This window comes from Sorghum bicolor, chromosome 2, assembly GCF_000003195.3.
Source record: "Sorghum bicolor cultivar BTx623 chromosome 2, Sorghum_bicolor_NCBIv3, whole genome shotgun sequence".
Classification (NCBI taxonomy): domain Eukaryota; kingdom Viridiplantae; phylum Streptophyta; class Magnoliopsida; order Poales; family Poaceae; genus Sorghum; species Sorghum bicolor.
The window spans coordinates 76,518,023-76,542,937 of record NC_012871.2 but is presented as its reverse complement, the minus strand read 5'-3'; the positions used below and the strand labels follow the sequence as shown (position 1 = coordinate 76,542,937).

Sequence of the window (24,915 nt, the reverse complement as noted above, 5' to 3'; positions counted from 1 at the left end):
AGCTCCATAGCCTCTCTGCCTCTAGCTTAGCTTCGCTCTAGCAACTTGGAGTTGTAAGCAGGAAGAGTAGCCAGGCGTAGCTCAGCTTAGAGGCAGGAAGAGTCTTCCTCCTCTCCACTCTGGTATTATACCTTTGCTATCTTAGTACTCATTTATTTATCATTTACTTTTAGTATTTTAAGTGCTATTTACCTTTCAAGTACTTAGTTTATAGTGATCATCTCATTAGTGAGCTTAGGTGCTTGATTGTGTTGGGATAAGTGTTTGGTTAGTTTAGTGTTAGTTGTTCAAGCTAGTAATTGCTCTATCGTCTGGTTAGGATGTCTTTACTCCAGAACTCGGGTAAAGATAGTAGCAATATAGATTAAGCGCGGTGCTTAGGCTATAGGCTTACATTCAGATACGGCTAGACCCATGTATAGCTAGGGTAGCACCAAGTGGTGACAGCCCCGATTGCCTACGTATTCCCCTATGTTCGGTCTAGTTCTTAAAATGTAAGGCTCGTTGTGCTTCGTGCCTGAACTTCAGGATGGGTACGCCTCTTTGCTTGACTTGAATAACTAGTGCTATCCTTTTACTGGGTCCCCTAAATCTACTACCACTCTTATTTATCTTTTAACCCCCTGAGGTTAGTTGGTAGGTTAGTTTGGTTATCCTTTACCCATCCATCCTTACTAGCCAACCCATGCATTTATCATTCTTAACTCTAATCATCCATTCCTACCCAACTCGACCACATCACCCCAGCCTTCCTTTGGGAAATTATAAATTGACACCTGGTTACTCACCAGGCGAAGTGCTACACACGATAGTTCTATGCGCTTGTAGATCTCATTCATCTAGGTAGATTGCAATCATGCTTGTTGGCCCTATTAGTGTCGGGATTGACAACCCTACTAGGCATTAGTAGACTAGCTAACTCTAGGCTCACCTTAGGTGTAGCTAAGAACTAACGACCCGACGCTTCTAGTACTATTACTAGGATAGTACTTAACCTCTGTCCTCTCTTAGTATTACTAAGAAGTGTCAACAAATATTTCTAGTATCATTGCTAGTGTCAACAAACATTTCTACCTTTCTACCTTTGGTGATTGCGTTGAAAATTGTCAACAATACCCTTTTTTCTTTTTTCTTCTCCTTTATTTCTTTATTTATTCTACCTTTCTCTTTCTTTGGTCCTTATCCACTCGCACGAACTAATGAACCCTACCTGTGCGGCCCGCAGTAGAGCTCCACCTCGTCGTTGCGGCCAGCGCTCGTGCTCCTCCTCGCCGGTGCAGCTCGCATTCTACCACGTACGCAGGGGCAAAAGGGTCTGGGCCCACATGCTGTCAAAAGAAGCGCGAGCAAGCTGCCATTTTTAGCTTCACCACGGGCTGCCTGCTTGTCTCACCAGTTTTTCCGAAGCTTCACACGTGAAGCGCTTTTGCTCGGACCCGTTTGGCTGAGAGAGCTAGAAAACAGCTCATGAATTTGTTCAATAAGCTGTACCAAACGGCCCCTAAGAGTACTACACTAATATAATATACTATGTGTGCACAGGAGCAGCATCCTCCGTCAGGAGCAGCATCCTCTTTGCCAAGGTGTCTAGCTGGCTGAGGGGAGGAGTAGAGGCCATGCCGAGGAGGTTGTCGTCGATCAGGAACCGCCCATGCTTCTTGCCTTGCCCCACCCTCATCATGAGCTCAGGATCAAGGCGCTCCTCGGTCCTCGGATCGAAGTCTGGCCCGTGGACTATCCTCACCGCCTCTACATACGAACTGATGCGGGTGTGGGCGCTGGGGTTGGTGTACGTCGAGGACGGGGCATCCGGGTCAAACTGGCCGTCGGACGTCGCCTTGCCCATGTGGGCCAGAGCAAACATCTGGAGCTGACCAATTGGCTGCCCACCGTGTGCCGCCGACTGCTAGAAACACAACAACATATGATTAGAAACACAACAACATATTGAGCGAACATAAGAGAAAATTCCAGAGACTTACATATGCCTTTGCGTACGCACTGAGGCTGCGACTGCCGTGGTGGTGTGTCTAGATTTTACCCATCCGACGTCGCTACTTGCTCGAAACTTTCTAAATTTTTTATCATAGCCTCTACGTGCAACAGCATGATACCCCCAAGTTTCGTGATTTTCCGACTTTTTTTATTTTATATAATTTAATTAAAAACACTTAAATGGCGAGCAACTCGTCGGTTTTCGTCTACAATACGGCCAACATTTTGGGTGAGATCCTGCATAAGGCCTCAAAGTACACTCTTCAATATGAATACCATTTTTGGAACCGCTACATTTCGTTATTTCATGCACCTGCAGTTCAAATCGGAATTTTTGAGAGAAATTCAAGTAATTAAAAAAACTAACGAAATATAGCAAAATATATTGAAAAATATCCAAATTTGAAAATGAATTTTAAAATGATGTATTCAAGCTTCAAAAAAAATTGGGATCAAAAAAAAGGAAAAAAACAAAAATAATTTGCCGAGTGCCACAAAAAACACTCGGCAAATAAATTCTTTTGCCGAGTGTCTTGCATCCGACACTCAGCAAAAACACTCGTTGTCGAGTGTCTCTTCTTGGCACTCGGCAAATCTATAAATGTTTGTCGTGTGTCGACGGCGGACACTCGGCAAATAATAACGGAGGAGCCGCGTACACCGACGTTAGCAATTTATTTGCCAAGTGCTTTCTTTAGCGAGTACTCACGTGTCCAACACTAGGCAAAGATATATTTTTGCGAGTGTTTTTCTTCCCCGAGTGCTCGACACTTGGCAAATATTTTCTTCGCCGAGTGTCTTTTTTGCCGAGTGCCTGGAGGCCAAACACTCGGCAAATAATTATTTGCCGAGTGCCCGAGATCCAGCACTCGGCAAAGTATTTTACACTCAGCAAATTAGCTTTCTCCCGTAGTGAGTCCACCCATACAATAGTTAGCTATTCACTATTAATACATGGCTCACTTATCTCTCTCATAAAGTTTTTTAGTTCTTGTGTCTAAGCTGGCTGTAAGCTTACAGCCTGCTTCTCCTCTCTTTCCTCCCTTCTTTCCTCCACCTTAGCATTTAGCCAGCTTACAGTACACTATAATACTTGCTCTCATTTGAAAAAATCAGCAACTCTTTAGGCTAGTCTAAGTGGAAGTTTTACTAAAATTTTATTTATATTTAATAGTTTGTCACATGAGTATTTTTAATAACGTGATTGTTTATAAGATAGGGAATACGTGAGTTATATGTAGATAAATCTCTTTTAATCCAGTTTTCAACTCTTGATGAGTCATATATAAAATACCCATAAAACAAAAAAATGAAACTATGAATTGAGAGTGACTGTATCATTCATGTTTCATTGCATTATTTTTGAAAACGCTATAAAACGAGAGTGACCTCATATCAAAAAAAGAACCAACAGCTTCTCTCTGATGAGCTCGATCTCTCTTTTTTCCTTGAACAGTAATCTCCTTCGTTGTAGGTAGCTCCAGTGTGACCTTACACAAGACTAATTCATCAGATCAGACGATGGTAAATAATTTTTAATTCCTAACTCCTAGTATAAATGGAGAAACAAACATTTGTTAGATCTTCAAAATCAGAATCGAGTTGTGCTTACTTTAGATGTTTTGCTTTCTAATCTAGAAGCGATTCTCATGGAGAAGATGAAGCTATAGTAGCGCTCCCAGACGATCCTTATTTACTACAAGCTTCTTGTGTGAGTTACAGCTATAAAGTTCATAGGCCACCGAAATAATCCTAGTCACCGCTCCTAAAATTTGAAAATACATGACGACATTGTTTTGTCATTGAGTACACTACTTGCTATATGTTAAAGTCCCACACCTACACTCTCACATAAGCAAGTGTCCTCTTCCTAAGCTAGTAATGTTGACTAGAGAACAAACCACTAACTATGTAAAGAAGAACCTACCTTAGCTCAATATTACGTTTACACCTCCAATAAAATTCTCGCACAATCGACATATGTCGTCTTAGTATAGCCAGCATGTTTAGGAATAAGCAACTCCAACAACTTAGATAAAATTAGTAGCCAAATTTTATTGTTTAGATATTTTATAAAATAAAAAAGTTTTTTTTAAAAAAAAGATCGACAACAGTCTTGCTAGTTTACAAAATCAGGTGGCAAGCACACATGGTTAGCTATATATACCTACCGAAAATTAAGGAATAGTCAGCTTCTTATTTTACAAAATCAAATAACACATCTATTGGAGCTTACTTTATACTATGCAAATGCTAAAATGACCTCAAAAAAAAAAGTCAAGTTGTTGGAGTTGCTCAACCTGACAAAATTCTCATGTTTCGTGCATATACAATTCTCATGAAATTTGTGGGTAATAAACCCTTACCGCTATGGTTACTAAAACCACCGTGGTCGATGTTGTCCCAGATCGAGTGGTGCCCACAGGAACCAAAGTGGCCACACCTGGGTGCTGACCTGTCAATTTGGCTATTTTGAATAGAAAAACAGGACGCCAAACAACTGTGCCACGCCGCGAAAGCCGTTCTAGATATTCTGACGCCCTGAAAGATGGCTGGGCTAGCTTGAAGATATGATGGTCTGTTTTCCATCGAACGGCCGGTCGTTCACTGTGGCTATGATTATGTCATTAAACCTTTTTATTTATTTTAGCCAAAATTATTAATAACCAGTAGCATTATTATCAGCTGAATCCAAAACATACAGCTAGCAGCTCCTATATATAGAACCAAAAAGCTTTTACAGCCAAGAGGCATGCATTGAATTAAAAGCAGTCAAGATTTACAGCACTTGGAATATATGTTGCTCCATCAACTACTACTGCTTAAAAAAAAGGAATCATACAGAAAAAACCAATGGTTAAGAGAATAATAACAATATGCCAAGTATATGTATTTTCCATCTCTACTGCCATATACTTGGAGAGAGAAATATACATGGATACAAGCAAGATACTCCCTCTGTCTAAAAATTTTAAAACAAATTAAGGGAAAATATAAAAGACGCATGTATCCTTATTTTATTTCTCAGACATTATCATCAACGTGATCAATGGTGATTGATTGATAAATGGAAAGTATTTAATGTAAAATTGGTTTTTGTCCTATAGAATGTATTATATTTGAGGATAAATTTTAAATGCTATGATGAACTATATTATAGGACGGATGGAGTAGATGATAATAATAAACATATATAAAATATATTTATCTTACCTCATTTACATCGACTATCTATATATATATATATTATCTTTCAAAAAAATAATCAATGTGCTCTGGATTCGCTGATGATGTAGCAGGAAGAAATGAATGGGATTCCATTCTCATTTTAGAAGAGGGAGATCTCTGTGCTATTATGGCAGTCCTTGAATGCAGTGGCCTCTCTGACTGCACCTCGTCAGTTTCCCTGATATCTTCAGCAACTGCCACCCATTTCTTGTGCAGACCTCATGGACGAACGTTGGAACAAAAGCTCTGAGCAACCCTGTTCTTCCGCCGTGATTACTCCTGTGTTTCAGCTTACGTTCCTCCCCATATTATTTAATTTTCACCTGTTATTTTATCATTCTTGACATGGGTTTATTATTATTATTTGTATATGGCAACTCTAAAATGCATCCTTGTTTGTTTGGATCCATGCTCTTCTTGTGCATTACAGGTTACTAGAAGTCATCAATGGTTGCTACGAGGATTCTAAGGGAGGTTCACCCTCATGAAAGCTCTATACACGCGATTTGCGGTAAAAAGTGCAGAGCTAATTGTCCAAAGTTGTGGACCGTAAATTTTAGTACTGTGATTATAGACAACCAAGCAATGTGAAATTTACAACCTTGAATTCTCAAGAAATAATAATCGATACTTAGCAAAAAGTGTGTGTATTTGAAAGGTGACTTAATTTCAATTCTTCTTTCATGGATAAAAAGCAAAAAAGCATCACCATATTTGGAAAGAAAATTGCTTGCAAGCGGCACTATATAGTCATTTGGGTTAATTATTGCGTTTTTCTATTCATGAAAATTACTCTTGAGCTGGTAAAATTTACTTAACGCGGTCAATAGACCTTATCGATATACCAACCATATATGCATAGTTTTTTTTTGTTGTTTTCTAGGTAGAAAGTATATGAAGAGATAATAGGTGTGCACCTGTTATGTTTGTGGAAATCCAAATACCACCACTTGTCAAAGGTAAAAATCTATACATTTGTTGGTTAAGACCATGCTCGTTAGCTATATGACACTTGACATGTTTAACTTGACTTGTACAAAGGTGTAAAAACAAAAGCGACAAAGCAGAGATATGCCAACGCAATCACTTTAGCAACAGAAAACCACCATGACACATACATGACTTGGATATCTTTATCAATTCCACCATATCCAAGGTGACCGTCTCTGAAGTATCGATACTTTTAGTAAAAATGAGAAAAATGCAAAAGGCGACAAAAATGAAGCAAAGCTACTCTTACACCATATCTTAGCAACGGATCAACGGGAAACCACCATGACGCATACATGACTTGGATATTCTTATCAATTCGACCGTATCTAACTGTTGTCGTATCAGAGACATGGATACCCGACAACTAAGGCCTTGTTTAGTTGGCAAAATTTTGGTTTTTTAGCTACTGTAGCACTTTCGTTTTTATTTGACAAACATTGTCCAATCACGGAGTAACTAAGCTCAAAAGATTCATCTCATAAATTTTAGGTAAACTGTGTAATTAGTTTTTATTTTTATCATTATTTAATGCTCCATGCATGCGAGCAAAGATTCGATGTGACGAGAAATCTTGAAAATTTTTGAGAACTAAACAAGGCCTAAAAAAGATATCCACTCACCAAAAGTGTTGCGCCTAACGTTATTACCGACCAACAACCCGTTTGTCGTTTTCGCTTTGGTGCACTTTGGTGCAATATATATAGCCATTGCTTAGTCTCATGAGGCATGAAGACCATCCATGGATCAAATTAAGCATACACAATATAGTCACCTCTTGCCTGTGTCACATATTTTTTTTATTTACAGCAACCATGCATAAATATAGTTACCATATACCAAATCAAAAGTACTGTAAATACAACAATACATCAGACTGCCCCCGGTTTTGGCAGGCATCCACATCTTCTTTCCTTTGTCCATATATATGTACCCAACAAATCGTCTATCTATCTATTATTATAAAGAAAAGCAATAACATCTATCTATCTATATAGTATATCTATAGAGATAGAGATAGAGATAACGAAGCCACAGCCACAGCAGGCACAGGCACAGGTACGCACCACGCAGCCTCGTTTCGGTGGCCTCGCCTATATAAGCAGCGGCAGGCGAGTGCGGAGGGACCCAGAGGGAGCCTGACCCACCACCAGTTCTTCCACACCACACCTCGGCTCGGACAACCAACCAGATCAGAATTCAGAAGAGCGAGCCGCAGCCGAAGAAACCAAACCAACTCCACCTGGATCCCAGACCAGACCAGAGGAGAGACCCCGACCCGACCCGACCCCAAAGGAGAAGGGGAAAAAAAAAAGATCACCAGAAATCTTTTCCTGCCTCGGAGGGCGAAAACCCCTCCGATTCCGCCCGCGGCGCTTTCCATTCGCTCCGATCGATTCGATTCCGCCCTTGCTCCAATGGCGTACTTCGGCGGCCGAGGCCAGGGAGCGGACGGCGGGTGGTTCGTGCCCGGCGCCGACGGTTGGGCGCTCCCGTGGGGAAGGGGCGCTGCCGCTGCGGCTGCTTCTTCTCCCGGCGCGAGCGGCAGCGGAGGCGAGCGGGAGACGCTGGCGGCGGTGATGGCGAGGAGGGCGCCGTCGCCGTCGGCGATCCGGCGGGACGCGGTGCGCGCCGCGGAGGCTGCCGCCGGCGAGGTGGTGCTCCGCGTCCACCCCACCCAGGAGGCGGAGCGCCGCCGCCAGGACGTCATCAGCTACCTCAGGCGACTCATCGGCTCCTCCCTCGGCTGCGAGGTGCGTGCGTGTACCCGTCCGATCCCTCTCCATCTCTGCCTACCCTAGGGAGCCGTTTATTTTTCTCGCGTGCGCCGGCGATAGCTAGCTCCCCCTCCCTGTCGCCCGCCGCGCCGCCTCTCGGGGTTCTCGCGCGCGGCCGCCCACGTCGTCGTCGTCTTCAGCTTCGGGAGGGAGAGAAAGGGGGAGGGGTTTAGCTTTCCGTTTCGTGTCTTGCGGCGGGCCGGGGCTGCTTGCTGATGCTGCCTGCTCCCGTTCCCGGAACGGAAGCCTCGTGCCGCTGGCCCGCTGCTGCGTACCCGCAATCCCCGATCCCAGTCGCATCGCCGCGTACTGCACGCCGTCGCTTTCGTCTAGCTAGGATTAGGACCAACCTGGGTCGTCCTCGTCCTAGCAGCCGAGGGATGTTCTTCATTCACATGTGTGATTTCTTAGATTATTGTATAATAAAAGGATCTTTTTCATTAATTAATAATCCTTTTTTATTTATTCTTACAATAATATAATATCCTGCATGTATGTATGGTCAGACTGGTCGTCCTAGCTATTTTACTGATTACCGTTGACTATCGCGCATGCTTATTATATATGCTGTCGGAGCTAATTTTTCTCTCAGATTTTACTTTTTTTATTAGTTTTTATTTTTATTTACACCACGATGGTCAAATCTGTCGCCTTCGCCCGCTTTCACCGTGCCCCACATGTCTCTAGCGCGAGAAAAGAAATATGTTTAGTGACGTGGAACTGGAACTGGACGTGGTCGCTGTCGCCGTTGCGTATGCAGGCACCGCGTCTTTAGCGAAAAGGCCGCACGTACGTGCATCCGTCGTCCGTCCATGGCTGTTTCTGTTTTCGTCATGCGCGTATGTGTGTGCCTATGCTAATTCCGGCCATTCCATGCATGCTCCTGTAGTTTTCGTTCACCTAGCGCTAGCCTAGCCGCTGGGATTGGGATTAGGGATATTCTTCTGTTTATTAACTCTTGATTGTCCATATACTTCCATGCCCCACCCACCAGCATGGTCTTTTTATAGTCGTGCCTTTTCTTGACTATAATCATTCAGTCGTCTCGTCAGTCTTAGTACTTGGATTACTAGAACCCTTGTGTCAGTGTCACGCCAGTCGCCAGGTTGCATGCATGCATGCATCACGTGCAGTGGCTAGTATTTTCGGTCCATTTTCTGGTCAAATGCATTTTTTTTGTCCTTTTAATTATGTTTGGGTAATTAAGTAATTTCATTGTTTTAAAAAATATTAGTTAACTGGATTATTATCTCTGTTGCTTCCACTTTTTAACCCTGTTGCTACCAAGTATGTACAGGTTTTGCGGCGATTAGGACATTTCTGGGCACACGATTAAAACTGCTTCTGTTTCTGTCGTCGACTGCTGCGGCCTAGTGTAGAATGTAGCTTTTTCATCCGTGGCGTCAGAGAAAAGACACGACCCATCAAGGCCTTCGCCGTGTCGTGAACTCGTGATCGTGTCAGGCTCGTAATCTAGCTAGGTGCACGTGCTGATATTACGCCGGTTGTCTGTGATGTGTGGTTTCCTGGGTATAGGCCCTGTTTAGTTTCCCACCCAAAAATTTTTCATCCATCTCATCGAATCTTTGGACACATGCATGGAACATTAAATATAGATAAAAAAATAAACTAATTACACAGTTTAGTTGAGAATCGCGAGACGAATCTTTTAAGCCTAGTTACTCCATGATTAGCCTTAAGTGCTACAGTAACCCACATATGCTAATGACAGATTAATTATGCTTAATAAATTTGTCTTGCAGTTTCCTGACGAGCTATGTAATTTGTTTTTTTATTAGTTTCTAAAAACCCTTCCCGACATCCTTCCGACACATCCGATGTGACATCCAAAAAATTTTCGTTCCCAATCTAAACAGGCCCATAGTTCATCTCGTGTGAATCTAACAGTGCAGGATTCGACAGCTATGTTAGCTTTTCTCGACATCGTAGTGCCTAGGGATCTGACGTGCCTGAATCAAGCAGGCATCGGCAGCTTCTCGTGGTGCCATCTGCTCTACTGTACGTAGGATGCATGAGTGTGCGGCCGGGCCTGACGATTTTAGGCTGACGCAGCATATATATCCTATTTATATTTATATTTTTACTGAAAGCTGGTGACCGCCTTCATGTCAACCTCCTCGACATGCTGCGGCCACTGACCAACATTTGATCGAGATATATGGATGCCACAGAGCAGCGACAATGTTTTAGGTCGATCAGCATAGATTCCTTACACTTCCGGCCACCGTACTGCATTCAACTGTGGTGCACGCATGACGGCAGAAACTTCTGTTTTGTCTGCAATTACATTGTATAAGAAGCAAAGTGTTGGTGTTTATATATAGATGTTCGTCATCACCGTAAACAGTAGTTCATACACACCACATCCAAAGATCCACTGTCAATTGAAATGCATGCCACAATATTTTCTCAGTGGTTTGGCTATTAGTGTGCAGCACATTTTCTCAGTGTGGTTTGGCTATTAGTGTGCAGCACATTTTCTCAGTGGTTTGGCTACTAGTGTGCAGCACATTATCTCCTTTATTTTGAACATTAGCACATTTTGTACTGAAATAACTTTTTTTTTGTATTATCATATAATCCAGGTCTTTGCATTTGGATCAGTGCCGCTGAGGACGTATCTCCCCGATGGCGACGTGGATATAACTGTACTGGGGAACACCTGGTTAAACAGTACATTCATCGATGATGTTCGCAGCATGCTCGAGTCGGAACAGGAAAACTGTGACGCCGAGTTCAAACTGACAGGCTTGCACTTCATCAACGCTGAGGTACCATACATATTCCTATTTGTGCATCTTATGTTTAACCCACTTTTCTGTCAAAGTAGTTGATACTTGATACACATTATTTTTTTTTCTTGGTACATTTTGATATTTGTCTATGTGCTAACTTTGGTTTTATTGTTCAACTAGGTTAAGCTCATAAAATGTATTATTGAGAACATTATCGTGGATGTCTCTTTCAACCAGATTGGGGGTGTGTCCACGTTCTGCTTTCTTGAGCTGGTAAGCAAATGCAAACTTGAATTTTTCCTCCACATGCACTTTTTGGGTTTGAAAAACACTATAGATTGAACGAGTTACTGTTACTGCTTTAGGTTGACCGTCAGATTGGCAAAAACCATTTGTTCAAAAGGAGCATTATGTTAATCAAGGCTTGGTGCTACCATGAAAGTCGCATATTAGGAGCCCATCATGGACTGATATCTACTTATGCCTTGGAAACACTTATTCTTTACATATTCAATATGTTCCACAAGTCTCTGCATGGTCCTCTGGAGGTAATAATTTTTGGAATTCAGAACTTCTTTTCAGCTCCTTACAAATATGTTTAAGTGATATCAGAACTAACTCTTTTGCATGTACTGCCTGCTTTTTTTAACAGGCCCTTTATACGTTTTTGGAATATTTTAGCAAGTTTGACTGGGATCGATATGGCATTAGCTTAAATGGTCCTGTTGATTTGTCATCACTACCGAACTTAACTGGTTGGTCATATGTTCTTGTTTTATTTTGTTTCGTTGATGAATCACCAGTGGTATGATCTCTTGTCTAATTATTAAAATTTGCAACTTGCAGTGGAACCTACAGAAGTACAAGGCGAATTATTGCTTGGCAAGGAATTCCAACAAGGCTATTTGGATAGACTTGTTGTAATTCCAAATGAGTTTGAGGGATGCGACACACAATTCCGCCAGAAGTTTTTAAACATCATCGATCCACTCAAGGCGAATAATAATCTCGGCAGAAGTGTCAGCAAAGGTTAGAATAAAAAAGGCACTAATTCATTTTATTATGTACTGTGTCACCTTATGTTTTCAAAATACCGTGTGTGTGTGTGTGTGTGTTTACCACATTTTTTGCTGCCCGTATACTTAAAATCCTTTAAATGGAGGGTTTGACATATGCTAATGTTGTGCAGCAAACTTTTATCGCATACGGAGTGCTTTGTCATTTGGAGCACAAAAGCTTGGTCAAATTCTCATGTTACCCTCCGAGTACATTCGTGATGAAATTTACGGATTTTTCGCAAACACACTGAAGAGACATGGAAAGGGAGAAAGACCAGACATTGACACTAGTAGTTCATTCCAACCCTTGCTTGGTCCTGAGAGGGCACTTAATGAAGATGGATCGAGGTATAAATCTTCTTGCATGAATGAGGGTGAAAACGGAAGTTCATGTCATTCATCGAAACTGCCAGACAAGGACTCGAGTGTGACAGATGTGCATAAGAATTCAGGTAAGTATTTGCCTGGTCTTGTTCAGGATCTTCCTTGGAACAAAATCTGGTTCATGGAATATGCATCTGATTTCAAAGAAAATCCATCAACTTTAGCAAGTTTAAGGAGCCACTCACCCTTTTCTCAAGATAATGGTAATGGCAACAGTAAAGAGTGCTTGGAGAATTATGCAGCAGAGGAAGATTTACACCAGATCAGTAGATTTAATGTGCCACAACTGATTTATGCAGAGCATCCATCGCATATATTGACTAACTCGACTAGTGCAAATATCTTGGATTTTTCCAATTCTGGTTTTGTTGATGAGTCAGATTGGACTGCTCCACGTGCAGGAAAAAAGTTACTCCCACCCTTCTTGCTGTCAAATATGCTGGATCTCTCAGGTGATCTGGAGCTGCACTTAGGATGCCTTCGCAAAGTTCAGTACCACCTGGAGTCTTTGTTTGATGAATTCCTGCAGGCTGTTGAAGAAGCATGTTTAGCTGATATGCTAGATGAGGATTCTTTCAAGATGCCAGACATGATCTTGAAGTTGAAAACTAGCACTAGATCCTCAAGCCTGTCATTATCTTCATCTACTGATAGCGAGAGAAGGAAACTATCTCCTGTGTATTGCTCTCATAGCACAGGAGATGATTCACAACAACCACATGCCGAGGCCCAAGTGGATATGGTTTGGCAGCAGAATATACCATTGTCCCCCAACGGATCAACATTTCCCTCATCTCCTTCAACAAATTCAGATAACTACCCTGTTTCTTGGTTTTGTTTCTCTCCTAAGACGCATGGAACTGGCACATACATTCCCAATGTGGTACAAACTCTTATTTGTTTGTTTCCTTATTTACACTTTTTCAGTAGATTCATCCAGCTCTTTCATGATTCTTGTTCCCTCTTAAGGGTAAATGGTTTCTTATTACATCAGTGTCAGGAAAAATTGCATATAAAAGGTTTTGGTTCAGCTTTGATTAGCTTCATTACCAAATCTCTTATTCAAACTTCTGTAGGCTACATGGGTGTAGTTTTTGTATAAGCAGATAGCATGTGACCATGTTTATTGGTAAAACCTTCAAGTGGTTACTTATTCAATCTCTGTTCATGTTTTGATTTCCAGAGTTATCATACATACAGGGAGCGTATAACGCTTGAAAAGGAAATCATACGAGCAAGAAAACAAAGACAGAGGTTACCTGATCGTCGGTATTCCTCAGCTGACCAAGGATATTCTGTCTCACAAACTGAAGATGCCACAGCTCAAAGTGCAACAAATCAATCACCGAAGAAGCAAAACAGTGCACAACAGAGTGGTTATTCAAGCAAGAGCTCGGTTCCTGATGGAGATTTTGTTCGTTTCAAGGAGCATGTAGCAACAGACGGTGGAACCAAACAGGCAGTAGGAAGAGATTTTGTTGAGGAGGGAAGACAGACAAAGCCACCATCATCTTCGGCAGGGATAGTACTTCCTCAAAATGGTCAAGGAAATCCTACCTGTCAGCCTTCCTCACCTGCCACAGCAGATTTTTTACATGCGGCCGAAAGTTTGGAGTTTGGATCCTTTGGCCCTTTCTCGTTGGGACTTACCTCAACCTCAACACAGTTTGAGGAAGCATTCCCAGCGCTCCCCACTAGAAAGAGAGCTGAAGTAGTACCTCCCCCTGTTAGCAAGGCGCCTGCTGAAGCCCCTGCTTCAGTGGCGCAGAGCGCTAAGGCTGTTGAAACCAAAAGCAGGTATTCATTTCCATCTCATAGTGTAGAATTTTTATGCGATCAGTACCTTGCAATATTTTACTGCTTGGAACATGTAGCTCACGTTGTTGCAGTTTAGGACCCCATTAAGTCTGCAGTTTGTTGTATCAGAAGTAATTCGAGTCAAGAAATTCCCATAATATTTTTAGTGAAAACGTGCAGGTCAGAAGAGAATGAAGAGATGTACCAACTGAGAGATGAAGCTGACTTCCCTCCCCTCCAAGCTGGTTGCCGCTGAGACTGACAGGACATTGAGATAATCCAGCTAATCGTAGTGGTAGAAGTTATTGACGGGAAGAAGCTCGGAGTTACAGAAGGATGTCAGATAGGTGCCCCAGCAGGATTTTCGTCCGACAGCGTAGCAAGTTTAGATGCTATCAGCCTTCGTGATATGGCGGCAGTGTGGTGCCGTGTAAAACAATAACATCTCACCTTTATTTCTTTTTAGATGATGATGAATCCTTTCCTTATCCTTAGATAAACACCTAGAAGGCGTAGTGTAGCAATATAGTTTCGTCTTTAGCATAGACAGTCCAAAAAAATTGGATTGGGAGAAGTGGAAAATGTTTCCCGAAAAAAGGAACCGTGATTATGTAGATTTGCTTCTTTAGCTTTCGATTTGAAAATAGAGAAATGAAGAATTAGGTGCAGCAGTTTGTTGTAGTATCTGTTTTCCGTGCTACTTATCGAGACATGATATGTATAGCAACCCTAGTATCTAGGGAACAGGTAAAATTTATCATTGGTAATAAACTTGGTTGGTGGTGTCATTCCCATCCACAAATTTCCAAAGTGATACATGATTCCTAAACTTGTCCACCAATGTCATCCTAGTCCACGAACTTTTAAAGTGATCACCGACTGTCACACCCGGTTTTAAAGAACAAAACCAGGCTAGCCGTATGTGTGCCCAGGAAGTCCACACATACAACAACAGAAGCAATAGTATCAAAAACAATGTTATATAGCGAAAACATACTTAAAATTAACACTTACATCAGAGAATCACGGAATGGTAACTAATCTTCAGGCTCAATCTTCACAGGGACGGTTGACTGGGGGTAACATATGCCTAGCACTTCTTGTATCTTGAGAACATCCTTTATGCCTCCATCCTTCTAATCAACTCTTTCTAGTGGACTGGAGTGGTGGGAAATAGCAAGAGTGAGCACATATCGTACTCAACAAGTATAACCAGGGGTTCATGAGGCTCAAATAGCTGACACTGGTTTGACTGCATTTAGCTTTTAATAGTGGATAGCATGTTCATAATGAAATAGCAATTGTCAAGGAAGCATAAATAATCCATTAATCCCATGATCAAGTGTAAGCATAATTAATCTCATAGCATAAACGATAATCAAATGAACATAACAACATAACAAGCTCATCATCTTAATGTAGATGTCCCCAAGGCCGCTCCTGACCGTGAGCTCGGCTAGTATACCAGTTTTACACTCTGCAGAGGTTGTACATCTTTACCCATGAGTCATGATTTACCCTTTCGCCCGAGGCCCGTCGACCTCTTAACCCACTACCAAGGAAGGTCGGCAGGGATCACTATGAAGCCTTTCAAAAGTTCGTCTAACAAGTTAGGGCCGCAAGGTTTCCTTTGCGCGCAGATATAGAGCCCCCCTTCCGATGGCACAATGACTCGCAGCCTATACTCATACAGACAGAGGCCACACTATACCCAAAACGGTTCAGCCCCTCCGCCCTTTCGGGTAACCGCTAACAAGCTAGAAAAGGGCTTCATACTGAGCTAAAGCCAGAGCCATAATAGCCCTCATGGTTGCACTGTTATCCCGGGTGATCACGTACAGACAAGATCTCATACAGTTATTTGTCATTCTTTTATGTTCATTGCATAGCTATTAATCATCTTACAAGATCATGGATTATATCAAGCACTAGCACATCTACACCAAATGCATATCAAGTAGGTAGCAAGGAATACAGGTAACAATCATCTATGATTTTGCTAAGGTCGACAAGGTGATAGCATGCATATGATATATATGTGTAGTTATGAGTGAATAGGTAACAAGGATGATCCCAAGTTATACTTGCCTTAAACACTTGCTCAATTCTCACACCAGCAGCTTTCAATCATCACCTTCTGATCTTCAGCGCCCACAAACAGTTCTCGTCTATTCGTAGCAAGCACCACACATAGGCAAACATACAAGCAACAAACAAAAGACAACTAAGAACAACACATCAATCAAAAAGAAAAGCTTTAAAAGAGAGCACACAAAACGGCACGACTTGATGCTAAGGTTACGAGAAACGCTGGAACCAAAACTATCATTACAAAGAAACAACTACAGAAAGTTTTAGATACTATCATGTGTAACCTACTAATTCAGATTAGTCAATTTATAGTTTAATTAAAAATAAATAAATAAATTAGAACTAATTATATCTTATTTATGAACATGTCTATTATTTAATCAATAATCATATTTCAAATATAAGCATGCACGCGCCATTTTAATCAAAGTAATCTTTAACTTTTCAAAAAAAATGTATGAAAACATCTATTCATATTATACGTGATACGTGTTGGATATGATCATATTTTATTCATACATAATTTTATATCGTTTATGCCGGTTAAACTTCAACTTGTAAAATAATGTAATATGTGAACACTAAAATAAGTTTATGGTGTATATCGTGATTGTCTAAGCAAAATATAATTGAAACATATTCAAGTTACTATTAGTTAAATTCATGCTCATGTAATTACAAAGGATAGACAAGACAAACCTATATTATTTTAATTACAAAACTAACTACAAGCATATTAAACAATTAAATATTTAGCAATATATGGACAACGTGTGACATGAAAAACACTAGCACTAACGTGTAGATTACATTGCTATGAGTCTAACACAACTTGAACGGATCAAATCGGGATTAGAAAGAGCATTTAATGGCTTAAACAAAATAGTGTATTTTATTTGTATTTTTAGATTTGTTTCTCTAAAGGGAAACGGCCACAAAACTTATGCGATGTCATCATACGATCATCATGAGATCATCAAGCTAGAAATCGTCCTGTGCTTCAGTGAAGATGGCCGGTGCAGCAGTACCCGGGAGCTATGGCAAGAGCTTCCAGGAAAAACATGAACAGGGCCTAAATACCATGCATGGAAGGAATACTGGAAGAAAGAGGAGGAGATTGTGATCTCACCTAGGATCTTTGCGTAGACTAAGATGGCTCGATGGCTTCGGTATCAGATGATCGATTCATCACCATATGTAGATCGAGGGAGCTAGCACCTGATCAGTTCTTCACGTGGCCAGACTAGCTAGGGTCCTCCGGCAGCGGTGGCATCAAATTCGATTGCTCTTGCGTTGCCAAATTTCCGGCAGGTCGTGACTGCACGGCAAGGATGGAGAAGGACGGGACGACGGCAAGCAAGATCAATCGAGAGGTTCGAGTCTCGAGCCAAGCGATGCGTGCGGCGGCCGCTTGGTTTTTATAGGGCGGCAGGTAGGGCTTGCGTATGCTCCTGGGTCTCGATAGCGTCTGGCAACATGATTTAAGTTGGGCTAATATGGAAAAGAAATTACAATTAGGATTTATTATTTTTGGATTATTTAATTCATGTATTTAAAATAATTTTAGAGAAGTTTAGAATAATCATTTGAGTCCCAAAAAATACTCCAAAAAAAAATCTAGAAATTTGGGTAAAACTTTTAGAGACATTTTTAGAATATAATGAACCCAAATAAAGTATCTGCACCTCATGATAATTTAATATAGAGCATCTAAAAATTAGATTATGCTTGTAGAAAGTGAGAAAGAATTCTAGAAAAAGATGGGAGATTTTCGAAGAAGGTTCAATAGGTCGGTTGATGGAAGATGAACTCAAAGGAATGATTTAGAGTAGAATAAGAGGATATGAAAAACACCAAATAAAAGATTAAGATCAAGAGGGAGGAGACTTGATTAAAAAAAATTGAGACACGTCGGATACAAATCAATGACTTACTAAATGCGTTTTGAATGTTTTACTTACTCACAAAGTCATACAACAAGCAAGCAAACATCACATCACATCAACAAAAGCCTATCAAGTTAATTCGAAACAATTTGGAAATTCACATTTTTTTTCTACAACTAATTTGCACAAACTAAACTTGGCAAATCTTATATAAATATTAAATTCATTTTATTTTATTTAGTGTTTTCTATGCAGAACGCAAAATCGAAAATTTTGAGGTGTGACAATCTACCCCACTTAACAGGAATCTCGTCCCGAGATTGAAAGAGACTTGGGATAATGATAAAGTTGATCCTCAAGGTTGTTTTGTGACTTTTGATGAGATATGATTTAGGGATTAAGGATTAACAAAAATTCACAAAGATGTCAAAGATTTATTGTCAAGATTCATCCATGATTTATGACATGAGGTCAAAGGATTCAAGATCAACATAGGTGGAAAAGAAAGATCAACTAAGGTTAAAATGATGGATAAAGGTTGATCACTGAGTCTTCAACTTGTGAGGTTTAAAGTCAAGGAGCGAAGATTTGTAAGAGTTAATATAAAAGATAAAGATACATCTTACAATGCTCACAATTCCTTGATTCAAGATTTATGAGACTTATGATAAAAGATTATTAGCAAGGATTGATAAGGAGAATGAAGGTTGGTTTTTCAAGGTTATTTTGAGCTCTATGATAAGAGATGATAGGATGACTGTAGACGAACAAGGGTTAAATAGAAAGATGAAGTTGACCTTTAGATCATTATATTATAAGGTAAACAATCAAGGGGCAAAGACTAACATAAGAGCATAAGAAGATGAAGATTGATGATACAAAAGATAAAGTTTGATATACAAGAGGAATAAAATTTATCATTAGATCTTCATGTCTTGAAACTTGAGATACTTAGATGACGGTAGCAAATGCTACCCCACTTAACATGATTGAGCTACTTCTCAAGACGATACCTATTGGGCCTCCTTCAAAACACACGACACACAAGCAACACACCAAACAAGACAAGCGCACAACACATCATCGACTCTATATGTGTTTCTTCAATATGGTGGTCATCCTAAAGGGAGGGTTAGAGATGATAAACGGCCATCAAATTTTTAATAAAGCAAGTTTTGAAAAGTTAAGTAAAACAAGTAAATAAAGGCCAAGGTGATAAACAGGATTAGCTCAAAGGAAGCTATTCAAGGAGGGGATACAATATGACAAGGATTGAGAAATAATCAAACTCAAAGAGTCAAGGGATAGTAAAATAGTTTTATAGCAAATTAGACTTTTCTAATCGACCAGTTCTACCTAGGCATACGTCCTACAGTCAACACTGCTCTGATACCAATCTGTCACACCCGGTTTTAAAGAACAAAACCAGGCTAGCCGTATGTGTGCCCAGGAAGTCCACACATACAACAACAGAAGCAATAGTATCAAAAACAATGTTATATAGCGAAAACATACTTAAAATTAACACTTACATCAGAGAATCACGGAATGGTAACTAATCTTCAGGCTCAATCTTCACAGGGACGGTTGACTGGGGGTAACATATGCCTAGCACTTCTTGTATCTTGAGAACATCCTTTATGCCTCCATCCTTCTAATCAACTCTTTCTAGTGGACTGGAGTGGTGGGAAATAGCAAGAGTGAGCACATATCGTACTCAACAAGTATAACCAGGGGTTCATGAGGCTCAAATAGCTGACACTGGTTTGACTGCATTTAGCTTTTAATAGTGGATAGCATGTTCATAATGAAATAGCAATTGTCAAGGAAGCATAAATAATCCATTAATCCCATGATCAAGTGTAAGCATAATTAATCTCATAGCATAAACGATAATCAAATGAACATAACAACATAACAAGCTCATCATCTTAATGTAGATGTCCCCAAGGCCGCTCCTGACCGTGAGCTCGGCTAGTATACCAGTTTTACACTCTGCAGAGGTTGTACATCTTTACCCATGAGTCATGATTTACCCTTTCGCCCGAGGCCCGTCGACCTCTTAACCCACTACCAAGGAAGGTCGGCAGGGATCACTATGAAGCCTTTCAAAAGTTCGTCTAACAAGTTAGGGCCGCAAGGTTTCCTTTGCGCGCAGATATAGAGCCCCCCTTCCGATGGCACAATGACTCGCAGCCTATACTCATACAGACAGAGGCCACACTATACCCAAAACGGTTCAGCCCCTCCGCCCTTTCGGGTAACCGCTAACAAGCTAGAAAAGGGCTTCATACTGAGCTAAAGCCAGAGCCATAATAGCCCTCATGGTTGCACTGTTATCCCGGGTGATCACGTACAGACAAGATCTCATACAGTTATTTGTCATTCTTTTATGTTCATTGCATAGCTATTAATCATCTTACAAGATCATGGATTATATCAAGCACTAGCACATCTACACCAAATGCATATCAAGTAGGTAGCAAGGAATACAGGTAACAATCATCTATGATTTTGCTAAGGTCGACAAGGTGATAGCATGCATATGATATATATGTGTAGTTATGAGTGAATAGGTAACAAGGATGATCCCAAGTTATACTTGCCTTAAACACTTGCTCAATTCTCACACCAGCAGCTTTCAATCATCACCTTCTGATCTTCAGCGCCCACAAACAGTTCTCGTCTATTCGTAGCAAGCACCACACATAGGCAAACATACAAGCAACAAACAAAAGACAACTAAGAACAACACATCAATCAAAAAGAAAAGCTTTAAAAGAGAGCACACAAAACGGCACGACTTGATGCTAAGGTTACGAGAAACGCTGGAACCAAAACTATCATTACAAAGAAACAACTACAGAAAGTTTTAGATACTATCATGTGTAACCTACTAATTCAGATTAGTCAATTTATAGTTTAATTAAAAATAAATAAATAAATTAGAACTAATTATATCTTATTTATGAACATGTCTATTATTTAATCAATAATCATATTTCAAATATAAGCATGCACGCGCCATTTTAATCAAAGTAATCTTTAACTTTTCAAAAAAAAATGTATGAAAACATCTATTCATATTATACGTGATACGTGTTGGATATGATCATATTTTATTCATACATAATTTTATATCGTTTATGCCGGTTAAACTTCAACTTGTAAAATAATGTAATATGTGAACACTAAAATAAGTTTATGGTGTATATCGTGATTGTCTAAGCAAAATATAATTGAAACATATTCAAGTTACTATTAGTTAAATTCATGCTCATGTAATTACAAAGGATAGACAAGACAAACCTATATTATTTTAATTACAAAACTAACTACAAGCATATTAAACAATTAAATATTTAGCAATATATGGACAACGTGTGACATGAAAAACACTAGCACTAACGTGTAGATTACATTGCTATGAGTCTAACACAACTTGAACGGATCAAATCGGGATTAGAAAGAGCATTTAATGGCTTAAACAAAATAGTGTATTTTATTTGTATTTTTAGATTTGTTTCTCTAAAGGGAAACGGCCACAAAACTTATGCGATGTCATCATACGATCATCATGAGATCATCAAGCTAGAAATCGTCCTGTGCTTCAGTGAAGATGGCCGGTGCAGCAGTACCCGGGAGCTATGGCAAGAGCTTCCAGGAAAAACATGAACAGGGCCTAAATACCATGCATGGAAGGAATACTGGAAGAAAGAGGAGGAGATTGTGATCTCACCTAGGATCTTTGCGTAGACTAAGATGGCTCGATGGCTTCGGTATCAGATGATCGATTCATCACCATATGTAGATCGAGGGAGCTAGCACCTGATCAGTTCTTCACGTGGCCAGACTAGCTAGGGTCCTCCGGCAGCGGTGGCATCAAATTCGATTGCTCTTGCGTTGCCAAATTTCCGGCAGGTCGTGACTGCACGGCAAGGATGGAGAAGGACGGGACGACGGCAAGCAAGATCAATCGAGAGGTTCGAGTCTCGAGCCAAGCGATGCGTGCGGCGGCCGCTTGGTTTTTATAGGGCGGCAGGTAGGGCTTGCGTATGCTCCTGGGTCTCGATAGCGTCTGGCAACATGATTTAAGTTGGGCTAATATGGAAAAGAAATTACAATTAGGATTTATTATTTTTGGATTATTTAATTCATGTATTTAAAATAATTTTAGAGAAGTTTAGAATAATCATTTGAGTCCCAAAAAATACTCCAAAAAAAAATCTAGAAATTTGGGTAAAACTTTTAGAGACATTTTTAGAATATAATGAACCCAAATAAAGTATCTGCACCTCATGATAATTTAATATAGAGCATCTAAAAATTAGATTATGCTTGTAGAAAGTGAGAAAGAATTCTAGAAAAAGATGGGAGATTTTCGAAGAAGGTTCAATAGGTCGGTTGATGGAAGATGAACTCAAAGGAATGATTTAGAGTAGAATAAGAGGATATGAAAAACACCAAATAAAAGATTAAGATCAAGAGGGAGGAGACTTGATTAAAAAAAATTGAGACACGTCGGATACAAATCAATGACTTACTAAATGCGTTTTGAATGTTTTACTTACTCACAAAGTCATACAACAAGCAAGCAAACATCACATCACATCAACAAAAGCCTATCAAGTTAATTCGAAACAATTTGGAAATTCACATTTTTTTTTCTACAACTAATTTGCACAAACTAAACTTGGCAAATCTTATATAAATATTAAATTCCTTTTATTTTATTTAGTGTTTTCTATGCAGAACGCAAAATCGAAAATTTTGAGGTGTGACACCGACGGTCCTCCAAACTTGGATGGCGGTGTTATCCTAGTCCACGAATTTCCAAAACAATATATTCATGCCCCTAATAAGTTGGTTTCGGGTCTCATCTAAGTCCAAGCAGGACTTAGCCCACTCTACATACTAACATGGTACGTTGGACGAGACTGGGTGGAACAAGAGCGAGTGTCGAGTGACCGAGCAAAGCAGAGAGGGGAGAGGAGTGGGGGCCAGGGCACTGTGGGAAAGGCATGTCTTTTTTCTTTTTCGGTGGAACGGCAGACATAGGGAGTGGGAGGGTATGTTTTTTAGGTACATGACTTCTACGAGGAATCATGGGGAAGCAACGAACGAAGCAAATGACATAGGGAGTGGGAGGGTATGTTTTTTAGGTACATGACTTCTACAAGGGATCATGGGGAAAGCAACGAACGAAGCAAATGACAGATGACGAGTGGAACCCATGAAGATGTTTTTCATTCTTCATAGTCATAGAGATAGAGAGGATAGGTGGACCTGACATGTGGACCCCTATATTTCAAGTCCACGTCAAAGGCATAGTCAATGTATAGAGAAGGTAAGGTCTTGTTTGGACACCGATGAGACCTGAAAGCAAGTTTAGAGACAAGAATATAATATTTTAGGAATTCATGTACCAGAATGACACTACCAATAACCAAGTTTATGGACCAACAGTGATCAACTTGAAAGTTTATGAACTAAAATGACACCTCTCATCAATTTTAGGGACCCACATATGTTACTCTAGAAGTTTGTGGATTTGGATGACACCGCCGGCCAGGTTTAGAACTCACGGTGAATTTTACTCTTCACGACAATAGAATGCATGTCCTCCAACCTTTTAATATAACCAAAACATAAATCCATAAAAATAAAGCCATGAACATAAAAATAATATAATGGAACTATCAAGGCATATCATTAAATGCATAAATTAGTGAAAGATATTCACACTTTTCCATTAAGTAATTATATATATAATCTAATTCGGCAAGAGATTAATATGGGAACAATTAGATAACTAATATCTAGGTGGATTCCCATATAGACGTTCCATGGAGAGTTTATTGGAAACAATATATGAGGTCTAGGTGCATTATACTAAAAACATTAGAGAATAAGTTACTAAATGACAAAAAAATGTGAATAAAAGTACTAATTTAAATCACATATATTTTAACTTAGTAATTCATGATAGGGCTCCTAGGCTAAAAAAGTATTCTTTTTTTTTAGAACGTATTCAATTCTTGCTATGTATGTAATAGGAGAAACATGCGAAGCTACTCAATTAAGAGAGCATTTCTGCATTTGCCACAAACTTTAGCTAATTTTATGTCAAAAATACTAAAACATCCCATGCCCTTTCTATGTTAGAACCACAAAACCCTAGCTTTAAGGCACAAATTGAAGTGCAATCATTGAAAATGATAAAGAATTCATATAAACTTCCTTTCTTGACAGAACGATCTCTTTGGTGCAAACGAAGGCCAAAAGTCAGAACCTCCCTTCAATTGAGGGAGATCTTGGAGGCTACTCACTCTGTCCCAAAGAAAAAGTGTGTAATTTTAGTAGAATGGGTTCTTAGAGCAATGTATTTGTAGCTCAAAAAAATGACAGATTTAGAGTTATATATTGGGAGCATTTCTGCTATAGCTTGGACCAAGTATATAATTAAACCACTTTTACTAAATTTACAATATACATATTCAATCTAGATCCTGGACTCTGCCAACGAACCCTAGGTTTGTATAAACCTTTTTTTTATTTTTGATTAAGTTTATAGAAAAGTGTATCAATATATATGTCTCTATTCTAGACGAAGAGAGATGGATATTCAATATAGATTGTTCTTTTTTCAATCTGATGTTCAACATTGACGCATGTAAAAGTGACAGGGAAAAAGACATAAAAAATACAGAAAGTAAATAATAAAAATGATGGTCTGCCAAGGCCCAATGGGCCTGCAATGCAGGGGGCCTAGGAAATAACACAAAATAATTACAGGAAACAAATAATAATGAAAAAATGGTGGTCTACCAAAGGCCTAATGGACCTGCGATGCAATGGGGGCCCATTACCCTTCCAAGTTGGAGGAAGTGAACGGTTTCGGCCATTTTGAGGCAACCAGCAACTCGCGTATTGTCAAATTCTACTCCAATCC

At 39.9% G+C, this 24,915-nt stretch overlaps 1 protein-coding gene across 1 annotated transcript; it reads left to right on the top strand.

Annotated features, from left to right (window-relative positions):
• LOC8078561 lies at nt 7,042-14,667 on the top strand. The gene is made up of 9 exons (XM_021452947.1): nt 7,042-7,967; nt 10,598-10,783; nt 10,928-11,020; nt 11,113-11,295; nt 11,400-11,502; nt 11,594-11,776; nt 11,937-13,072; nt 13,373-13,986; nt 14,167-14,667. Exons 1-9 carry the CDS (start codon nt 7,632-7,634, stop codon nt 14,240-14,242), a joined length of 2,910 nt encoding a protein of 969 aa, XP_021308622.1. The 5' UTR covers nt 7,042-7,631; the 3' UTR covers nt 14,243-14,667.